The sequence below is a fragment of the Amblyraja radiata genome, chromosome 1 (genome assembly GCF_010909765.2).
Source record: "Amblyraja radiata isolate CabotCenter1 chromosome 1, sAmbRad1.1.pri, whole genome shotgun sequence".
NCBI classification, from domain to species: Eukaryota; Metazoa; Chordata; class Chondrichthyes; order Rajiformes; family Rajidae; genus Amblyraja; species Amblyraja radiata.
Genome location: NC_045956.1, coordinates 30,216,829 through 30,228,498, shown reverse-complemented (window position 1 = coordinate 30,228,498; position 11,670 = coordinate 30,216,829). Strand labels below are relative to the sequence as shown.

The following is an 11,670-nucleotide window of genomic DNA, read 5'->3' as shown; positions in this document are numbered from 1 at the left end:
GTTTCTATAAGATCCCCCCTCAATCTTCTAAATTCTAGCGAGTACAAGCCGAGTCTATCCAGTCTTTCTTCATATGAAAGCCCTGACATCCCAGGAATCAGTCTGGTGAACCTTCTCTGTACTCCCTCTCTGGCAAGAATGTCTTTCCTCAGATTAGGAGACCAAAACTGTACGCAATACTCCAGGTGTGGTCTCACCAAGACCCTGTACAACTGCAGTAGAACCTCCCTGCTGTATCACGTTGAGACTAAGCCAGAGATTGAGTAAAAGCTGTGTTTTTTTATGCTGAGATCAGTTGCTGAAAGCATAATCATCTTAAGATACTGGTCCCATTAGGAAAATTAGAGGAATATTTGCATAACAATTTACTGATATACAGCGCACATTACACTGAGTGTAGGCTATTAGAGTGGTCAAATAAAAGACACCCTGCATAACGTTAGAGATTAGTGGGTAAAGAACCAATAATTTATATCCCACTTATGGTACTACAGAAATGATAATACCGCACAAGCAATGTCAATTGTGCTATCACATAAAAGCTTCTTTAGGCTCAAACTGGAAGTAACACAGACATCTGTTACTTCCGTTAAAAGTGAGTCACATATTTTGTTCACAAGCTTCTCATACAATTGTGCAGAGCTAGCTGCCCGAGGAGACAGGCTGTCCCAGCCGTCACTCATGACTGAGTAAATAAGAGTTGCTTCAGCCGCCTACCATGGCGTGACTGAATAGGCAAATTGGCACTGTTAAATTTCATGTTGCCTCATTCGTAATATCGCAAAGGATATCCACTGACAACCCATAAGTTTTATCAGCAGCAATTTTGCATATACCTTGATGACATAATGCCCTTAGACTGAGAAGGGCAGCATAGGCTTTCACCACTAGCTTTGTTATCAAAACAGCAGAATCTGTGCCTTATGTGTGTAGATATGACAGAGTATGCAACTACAAGATCGATTCTCTGAGTCAGTTAAATTGCAGAAACCCAATCAGCCATCTTAAACTGGGTAAGTAAACCCATAATCCGATTAGTCTAATGCTAACCCGATTCGGCCTGCACCATGTTTCTGTAATCTTGAGAAGCATCAGAAATATACCCCTCTACTCCTTGGCCAGACCACTCACCCTCGGATGAGCTGCACTCGAAACCGCTGTTCCTCTATTGATCCTACGGACGGAATTTTTTTTGGCTTTCCTACCCGCAGAAGATGCATTATCTAATTCATACATATCGCTGATAATATATAATCAGCAGCTAATGACTAGAGCTGAAACCACAGTCTCCCTTAGATGTGGGAATACAAGTTCCCTGTCAACTCTTGACAGAGTCACCATGAATACTCAGCGTTTTCCTTCAGAGTGGAGATTTGTATAATGCAAGGCCGATTCAGGAATTACCTCGCAGTCCTTTGACTGAAATCACATGTCTAAGTCGCCAGAGTGCACAATACAATCTCTTTGACCCGCCACTCAATCAGGAATGCTGGTATTGAGAGCCTATGGATTATTATAAATACATTGTTGATTCACAACATGAAATTGCAGGACAGATAAAGTTTTATTATATGCCAGACGAGCTTCTTGCTGGTAACTACCTGTCCCAGAGAGGGTGGCAAAGATGATTCCAATGAACCAGGAACTCTACTAACGGAGGAGAATAAAGCATATGTTGAGATACTACATTCTATTGAGCAGTCTGATAACCTCAATCACAGATGATGAAGCAGTGCTTCCCTGGTCACTATGACTTGTATGGCCAGTCAGTTATATGATGGTCTACCCTGATCTAGGGTAACCCAACTGTTCCTACTTAGAACTTACAGAAGTTACTATGCAAGGCACCTTGCCAATGTCTCTACATCAAGCTGATCTTATCCCAGAGACAGTGAAAAACGACTAGACAGCCCATGCTGACAGTAAACCCAACCTGGGCCGACAGACTGCTCCATTTCGGAGTTAACGGAGGTTAATAACGAGACCTTACTTACCAGCGTCTCTAACCCCGGGTCGATTTTCTTTGTTGGAGCTTCAGTGAAGTTCCATTTGCAGGCCCTGTCTGTCATGCTTGTCATTTCTGTTAGATAGCTGATGCCGCTGGTCAACTTCTCTTGTAGTGGCTTGTCCGTCCACGAGGGAATAGCGGTAAGAGCACACAGCTGTTCCTCATGCGATTGTCATAAATCATGCATTAAAGCATGGGATCCCGACACATAGTCATGTTCGGGGTCATGTTTGGAGTCAGTCCGTACTGATCTCTGACACTCTCTTAGAGTGGGAGAAAATTGCACCCTGAACCAGGCGTTGCAATATCCGTATGCCTCGGACTGTCTGTGCATGCTTCCATAACACCGAGCATATTTTGTGACACCATCTCCGATAGTCTTTCAGGTGGGAGGAAAATACGAACCCTGAAACCAGGACAGCTACAGGCTTATGACCTGAACTGCCTGTGCATGCTTCCGTAATACGGAGCATAATATATATGGCTCCATCTCCATCACTTCATACATCCAAGTGGGAGGACTTATGCAACCCTGAACCAGGAGCTGCCTCAGGCATGTGTGCACATACTTTGGCACCATCTCCATCACTACGCTCATCCGAGTGGGAGGAAAATTGCAACCCTGAACCAGGAGCTGCTTCAGGCATATGTGCATATATTTTGGCACCATCTCCACCACTCCTTGCATCTGAGTGGGAGGAAAATTTGCAACCCTGAACCAGGAGTTGCTGCCTGACATGCCTTCGTAAGATGGAGCATTCCTTGTGTTATAATTTGATTCATCAGATGTTCTAATTGGGACAAAGCCCAATCACATCTGCCATAGATGTCCCAAGACTTGGCTATGACTTTGCCCTGACTTGGGGTTGTCAGGCTGCTTCCTTTAGCAGCCAAACTAAGACTAGCTGCAGATTGTAGTTCTGTTGGTATCATCATTTATCAAACAGATTGCACCTGGTAGTGACTCAGAGTCCTTGCTCCCTTCTGGAGCCAACGGAGTATTACAGGAAAGGACTGGAGTGCCTCTGGCTCCCATAAGCTAGACAGAGTGGGAGAAATACTGCAACCCTGCCAGGTATTGTCATAGGCAATTACGTTTATATGATTAAAAGAAGCCTATCCCTATAAAATCAGAGATTCACTACTTTATCGATATGCATATACAGTAGTTGGAGTCTGTTGTAAAAGAATCTTCCACAGTCCCCTCTAATGAGTGGAAATTACCATGACGCAACCTGGTGTAGCTCCCACACGTGACTGATAGGCACAGCTCAAACAAGGCTTCCGGAGGTTTTTGTCAGTCTCCCTACCTGCTTCCAATACCTGCAACCTCCAGCAACCACCTGCAACCTCCAGGAACCGCACGGAAACCTTGGGTGGGGCGCAAAGTCTCCAGAGGTTTCCGTTCAGGTTTCCAAAGTGGGACAGGGGCATTATTCAAATAACAAACAAATCCCATTCACACAAGAATTCACAATATAACATGCTTTTTAAATCTCACTGTCATGAATTTATATCCCAGATGGAAGGAACTTAATGTTTAATTCGCATAAATTAATCTAGAAACATCCACTCAATTTTTTTGCACAATACATGGGACTCAAACTGATATTTAGTATAAGAATATTGACTATGGATAGACAATAACACGAAATATAGATGATTTAGATGCTCTTATGACATGTTTGTCCAAAAAAAAAGAGCATTTAAATCATCTTGCGAGTGGGTTTTTCTGGAGCGCGATCGATTGGAACGTTGCATTTGCGATGAATTTGAACTCCATATCGGCAGAAAAAACACTGTTCGTATGGGGCCCAAATCACATTTTCGCAACGTAAAATTAGATTAAAGCCATCCCAAGAAGCAAGTTTATATGTAAAATAAACTACTTACTACTTTTGTCCCGCTCTTGCAATCCGTCACGTCGTAGGCGTTGAGGGTGATAGAAGTCGCTTTTTATCTTAATCTAATTATTAAATTGTCTCACAATTTATATATTATATAAAATCCGGAACGGAAATCCGATCGATTATTCTTCAGCAGCTAGCAGCCCGAGGAAATCCACCCCCTACAGGCAGTAGAAAACTGGATTTTAATCCCGCCCTTCCCCCTCCCCCCCCCACCCCCTCAAAGGCGGCAAAGTCGCACACATGGCCAGTGGCGGAACTGCAGCGCCGCTGAAGGTAACTTTTGTAACATCGCTAGTAGATAACTGATCGAATTCACCATATTGTCATTTGTCAGCCAGATGTTTGTCTCAACTCTCATGAATCGTGCTAATCTCCATTAATTAACAAGCAAATATGCGTGGATATGCATTGATTCATGTAGAATTAGTGTGTGAATTCTACCTAGGTGTGTATCGAACAGCTATGGCCTGAATAAAATTGTGGGTTGAGATGCTGCATTTCCACTGTGGGGTCAACAATGCTGTTCTGTTATGACTGCTGTATAGACACAAAATGCTGGAGTAACTCAGCGGGACAGGCAGCATCTCTGGAGAGAAGAAATGGGTGATGTTTCGGGTCTCGACCCTTCTTCAGAACCGTCTCCACCCGAAATGTCATCCGTTCCTTCTCTCCAAAGATGCTGCCTGACCCGCAGAGTTACTCCAGCATTTTGTGTCTATCTTCGGTTTCAAACCAGCATCTGCAGTTCCTTCCTACACATTGCATGCTGTATAATGAGTAAAGAAAGAGAGTAATAAGAGTTCACTGATTTTTCTTTTATTAGAATGATTTAACTTTCAATTATGTTATTGTTTTCCTGCAGATGGCACCAGAGTTTCTGCCTCCACTCCAATGTCTGTTCTGCTAACAAATAACTTTTAATTAGTCATTAATGAGACAAAGTATTCTGTAATACCTCCGAAAAAAGGTAAGAAAAGTTTCTTGATAGTAGTTTGGACAAGATATTTTTATTCATGATGTTTAGTGGTCTTTGTAACCTTTTCTTAAAGAATGCAAACCTTATGACATTCACATGACCTCCTGTCTCATGCTCATTGTTTGATTTCCTTTTTTACAAATCATCCCAAAACTGAACCATCTCAATCTCCAAATTACATTGCTCAGTATTTCTCAATACGGAAAATGTCTCTTTCAATGTCGGTTATGTGGTTAATAAACTATCCCAACTATTCTGCTGCTGAAAAGGACACAAAGAGCTGGAGTAACTCAGCAGGTCAGGTAGCATCCCTGGAGAACATGGACACAGAGTGCTGGAGTAACTCAGCAGGTCAGGCAGCATCTCTGGAGAACATGGACACAGAGTGCTGGAGTAACTCAGCAGGTCAGGCAGCATCTGTGGAGAACTTGGACACAGAGTGCTGGAGTAACTCAGCAGGTCAGGCAGCATCCCTGGAGAACATGGATATGTGATGTTTTGGGTCAAGACCCTTCTTTAGACTGCTGGTTGATTTGAATCGGCTCTGTTTATTTGTCTTTGCACCATCTCCAATATAACCCAAAAAGATCAATAATCAGATTCTTGCACATTTCCATCAATCCGCTGCCCAGTACTATTTGGGGAGAAATAGATCAGATTTCCACTACACATTGTGTGCATTCTGAGTTCACACAAAAAAAGAAAAGCTCTAATCTTACAATTATGAAGCAATGTTGCAACAAATACTAGCTCTATTCCAAAATTATACATGTTTCTATTTACTTGAACCAGTTTAGATTGTTAGTTCATCAAAAACTTTCTTTTCAGTCACTTCCCTGGTGATATTTGCACATGTTTCGTGCCCATATTCTGTCTGATAGAGTCACAGTCATAGAGTGATACAGTGTGGAAACAGGCCCTTCAGCCCAACTCGCCCACACCGGCCAACATGTCCCAGCTACCCTAGTCCCACTTGCCTGCGCCTGGTCCATAACCCTCCAAACCTGTCCTATCCATGTACCTGTCCAACTGTTTCTTAAACGAAGGGATAATCCCAGCCTCAACTACCTCTGATAAAGTGCTAGAATAAGGTCTAAGTGTATATGACTGAATTCAAATCATTAAATGCAAATATTCTATCTGCTTTGGCAGCCAGCATCAGAATCCTTATATCATATCTGTTGATGATGCACTCTCTTGACAAGTATAAATGTGTGACGTTTAATATGTTCAGTGTTTTGTTCAGTTCAAACAAGTCTTAATACGGGTTTGCACATTGCAATGTATAAAAATGGAAGAGGACCTTTGATAATTGTGTGCACTCGTTGTACCAGACACAGACATCAATCAGTTGAGACTTTATTGCCTTCAATAAAGGATGTTCTGTATAACTCTACATTTGACCATGTTAATTTCTGTGAAGTGCGTTGGGATATTTTGGTATGCAAAGGGATGTGGCTGCATGCACATATTTGCTGTTTCATTGCTTCAAGGTCTCTTTTGATCCACTGAGGGTGGGTTGGTTCATTTTTGGGTGGGAGAGCAACACTGCAGTTGGCTGTAGCTCCTCTGAGGGGAGCAAATGTCCAGTATATCATCAGGTAGCCTATTAACATGCTCCTAGTAAATGATCATGTTGGCATGGTGCAAGAGGAGAGAGAGTTCATATAAACATTTACAGTTGGATTGGATTAATTTCAGGAATTAATGATTCAGGTCAGAAAGAAAATTAGTTATGGGTCAAGTTTAAGTAGAAGTAGAAGCTTCGTTTTTTTAGAGATATTGCATGGAAACAGGCCCTTCGGCCCACCGAATCCACACTGACCATTGATCAACAATTGACAATATCCCACATTCGCATCCACTCCCTGCACATTAGGGGCAATTTTTAGAGGCCAATTAAACTACAAACCCACACGTCTTTGGCATGTGGAAGGAAAATAGAGCATCCATAGGAAAACCACTGGGAGAATGTACAAACTCTACTCATACAACACCTGAGGTCAGGATCGAACCTGGGTCTTTGGCGCTGAAAGCATTGCATTCGGAAAAGTACAGCTGTCACACACTGATACTCTACACAACAGGCTAACACTGAAAGAATAGCAATGAATTCCAGACCAAATTGTAACATTCCATCCTTTGAAAAGATCAAATAATTCTAGTATCAGATTAAGAATTCACACGATTCACGTTATCCACAAATAATAAGATATGTTGAAAGTATATTTGCTGCAGAAAGAGGACTTTAAGAAAAACAGAAGGTCTGTAAGGTCATGAGAAAACAAGGTTATGATATAACATTAGAACATGATTGTCATTCCAAGCTTTAGTGTAAAGATTTGAATTTCACTGACCAAGAGCAATCGATTCAAATACCGCCATTTATTTCAGCATGGAACATTATATGTCATTTCCATACAATTTTTTAAAGTCGATATATAGATGAATACATATGTTTACGAATGCCAGTTGCAGATCTGAGCACATTACCTGTGGTTTTGAAAATTTTGAAAGCTGTCACCTGTTTTAAGGTTTAAGCAATGGCCACTGCTAACGCAGTTCTATTTCTTTACATGCCATCTCCAGAAACACATGAAAACACAGATACTGGTTTACAAAAAAAAAGTGCTGGAGTAACTCAGTGGTTCAGGCAGCATCTCTGGAGGACACAGATAGATGGCGTCACAGCCCATTATATGTAATACTTCAATTCAAAAACCTTGGCTATATTTAGAAGCAACTATTGTCACTGAAATTAGGGTGCCTATTAAGAGCAAGGGAGGTGGTGTTGTTCATTGTTCCATGTCAACTCCAGCCTCTGTATCAGAAGGCTGCAGATCTAAGCCCATCCCAGAGGTTTGATCTCATCTTCTAAGCCAGGGTTGGCAACCTTTCTGCATAGGGGCCAGGACGCATGTCTGTGAGCGGATGGCGGGCCACATCTATCACGTGTACACATGGATCCCGCCCCGGATGGCAGGCATCAAATCACGTGTTCACAGAAGGTAGACAAAAATGCTGGAGAAACTCAGCGGGTGAGACATGCAAGGATTGCATGAGGCTGCCTCACCCGCTGAGTTTCTCCAGCATTTTTGCCTACCTTCGATTTTACTAGCATCTGCAGTTCTTTCTTAAACGTGTTCACAGAAGGTGCGCAGCCGTGCCGGCGGCTTTGCGCAGGATGCGGTACAATCAGAGCTCGGCGCTCGGAGCTCTATGATTACGGGAAAAAATATCCGCCTGCGGGCCGGATGATTTCGGGTTATGGGCCTCACTCGGCCCGGGGGCCGTAGGTTGCTGACCCCTGATCTAAGCCATCCGGAATAAGAGGACACTGTGAACCCAAAACGCCATCTATCTGCGTCCTCCAGAGATGCTGCCTGAACCAATGAGTTGCTCCAGCACTTTAAAAAAAAAAAACAGTATCTGTGTTTTCTTGTGTTTCTAGGAGCCCTATTTTGATGTTTTCATGTGACATTAAACCTAGGCTCCCTTGGTTTTTTGATAGATATATCATGTTGCAGTATCTGGCCACCACTCTGGAAATCTCAATTCCCTTGTGTTTTTTGCGTTTCTTTAGTAATCAAAGATTCATTGTATTATGAGTTTTGGAAAACTGATCAGCTGATCTGACTGACGAGAGACATAGACGATGATGTAGCAAGATAAAGAACAATGGATGAAAGAAAGATGTGCAAAAAATGTAACAATGAGAAAAAGAATTTGCATATCTTTCATTCGTTGTTCTTTCTCTCATTGTTACTTTTTTGCACATCTTTCTTCATTCATTGTTCTTTATCTCTCTACATCATCGTCTATAGCTCTTGCTTTCCCTTTTCACGAACTAGTCTGAAGAAGGATCTCGACCCGAAACATCATCCATTACTTCTCTCCAGAGATGCTGCCTGTCCGGCAGACTTACTCCAGCTGTTTGTGTCCATCTTCGGTTTAAACCGGCATCTGCATTCCTTCCCACACAGCTGATCTGATTGCTTGGACTTGCGTGTTAATTCATTTTTGAATGTTTTCCATCCAATACCATAGACCATGTGTGCAGCGAGCAGTCTACAGAGATGGACAGTGTGAAAGACCTGATCCAAAGGCTTTATGTGGCGTTACATGTAGAAAATCACCAGCTCATCAGAGAACAGGAACTCCTGGAGAAACTGGAAGAGCTAAACGACCAGCGACAAATTATTGAACAGGTCTGTAAGTTAGAACAGGTTTTGCCTCACCATTCTTAAGCATCTTAGCTCTTAATTTGGCCAAAGGTTTTCCATCAGCCAATGCACAAAGCAGTGAGGTCATGTGTGGCAAACTTGATGGTGTCAGCAACAGAGGTGCTTCTGTATCAATGAGCAAGTTCATAAATACAGATGACAATGTCTGTATGAAATCCTTCTCTGAAGAACCTGTGACTGCTAGCTACGAAATATAGTAAATAGGCCCATTCTGTGGAAAGCGAACCCAAAATGTCACACACGTGACAAGATTTCATCACAAAGTGATACATTTTAAAAAATTGTAAGAGATTAATCCTATTGCTATTTTCCTACCCTACGGAACTATAATGCATGTCTGATAAAGATATGAACTTCCCAGCTTTTTAACATTCACAGAGTTTGTAAAATGCTTCCAGTCGTATTTGATCTCGGACCCAAAACAAACATTGTCAGCATAAATAACATGTACAAATTTCACTTGATAAACCGAAAAAAAAAGAATCTTATATACAGCACAAAATTATATACTTGTAATGCTTTCAGTTAGAAGTGTATTCCATACTTTTTTGTATTTTTTGGTCACACACGTGACTAAGAATGGGCCAATGGTGTATGTGGTAAATAAAATATAGCCGTAAAAAAACTAGCATGAGTGGGACCCGTTGGGTCCCATGTTCACACGGGAGGGCTGGTCCCCCAACGCAATATTCCACCTCTCCACCAATTCCAATGGGTGTTGTGGGCTGAAGAGACTGGTCTCCAGAGGGCTAGTATGGACATTGTGGGCCAAATGGATTCTTGGGGTGGCAGCTCAGTCCCTCAAGCCTGATGTGCTGGCAGTTCACTCATGGCTGGTGGGCTGGCAGTTGACACGGCTATTCCTTGAAATTCCATTTCAAGCAAGGTGCAATGCCACCAAATGGTAGGGAGATTCAAATCCATTTCCCTACCATTTTAAGCAGGGTGCAAGGCCACCAAATTCAAGTGCAGTTTCTTATGTCCCTGTCTCACGGTGCGAGTCCACCCACGAGTGATCCCGAGTGAAAGAAAAAAAACACTCGTGGTTGTCTACGAGATTCCAAGTTTATGTTCACGAGATTAAACGAGTTCCCACGTGTATGTCTAAGTTTGCCGTTTACTTCTCATTTCTGCGATGTACCAAGTTCCTCTCCCGAGTTACCAAGTTCCTCTCCCGAGTTACTCTTGGGCCAACCGTGACTGAAGGCCTGTTTTAAGTATCAAATAGAGGAGCTGGACAGCATCTCATACAGTAAGTATATTCTGATTCAGTATTGTAAGTTATTCAATTTCAGAACTTAAAAAAAACTAGGCAGGATCTCGGCCCCGCACTCGCTGCCATTGTGCAACAAGGAGGTGGTGGCAGCGAAGCAACAGTGTTAAAGAAGACAGCTCCATCCTGCGGCTTTGAGTTAAAGATAGAATTCAGCGGGGCCGCATCTATTAATATGACCGACAAAGGGAAAATGCGCACCGTCCAGTGCCAGAGCTAGGCTGGGATCGTTCTCTGCTCTCATCTCTCTCTTTCTGTGTGTGCATTAGCAGGGGGAAGAGCTGTCTACCTCGCTGGGGCACAAGACCTCTGCCACCTGCCCCTTGTTGCCATCAACTTGTTTGTTCCTTTGGTGTGCCTCATCTGCCCTGCTCCCATCCCAGCCCTGCCCCAGCTCTCTGCCCCATTCTCTTGGAAATGTCGCTTCCGCTGCTGTAACGAGGAGGGGTCCGGCTGGCTGGTTTGGTGGGTGGGTGGGTGGGTGGGAAGGGAGGGGGAGTACAGACCACCGAATCCATTCTCAAAAGTCGGGCAGAACCGTGTAGAACTCACGTTTCTCTCTGCTTCATATATACGTGGGAATTCCATCAGTATGGTCACTCTGCAGGCAGGGAGCATCTCTGGAGAGAAGGAATGGGTGACGGGATGATGTTTCCAAAATTCTGCTGCGTCTTTGTGTTACTCCAGCACCGTGTGTTCACTTTATGTCAACCAGCATCTGCCCTTTCTCGTGTAAGATATTATTTGTATCCGTGGCAGTTGATTGTCGCTCCCTTCAGTTTCCCAGGGGGTCGAGATGGGACCGGAGTTGAGAGGGAGAGGTGGGGGGGGGTGACTTAGTGCGGGAGACAAGTGTGGGAGAGGTGTACTGACTGCGGGCAGACACTTTGGTAGTGATTGCCCACCAGTCTCAAAAGCCGCCGTGTCTCCCTGTCCCTGGGATAGCAGGGAGCGATCAAACAGCACAATACCCCCCCTCCTCCCCCTCCACGCCAACACGAAAGGCAACAATCCCAAGGCTTTAGCGTCAGAAATAGCGGGCAGGCGACAATCACCTGCCATAATGCGAGAGAGATCATGCACTGTTGTAGGTCTCCTTTGCACGTCGGTGTTTCTGTCTTTCTCCATCTCATTGTTGGTCCTGTCTGTCGCTACCCCCACCCCCACCCCTCTGCTTCCCGGCCATATGTGTGACCTCTTCCCTCCCCTCTCCAGCTCCCCGCCCATTGCAACCGGGCGCGGGGGCTTCGCACCGTTTT

The 11,670-nt window shown here is 43.7% G+C and overlaps 1 protein-coding gene across 1 annotated transcript in view; it reads left to right on the top strand.

The window, feature by feature from the left end:
- Positions 1-4,770: 4,770 nt before the first annotated feature.
- The window catches only part of LOC116983367 (calcium uniporter regulatory subunit MCUb, mitochondrial-like), a gene marked incomplete at its 5' end in the record, with an annotated part of 18,648 nt that continues 11,748 nt past the window's right edge, over positions 4,771-11,670 (top strand). Inside the window, 1 exon segment of the mRNA XM_033037419.1 lies at positions 4,771-4,885. Within this exon segment, the coding sequence (XP_032893310.1) occupies positions 4,771-4,885 (115 nt within the window).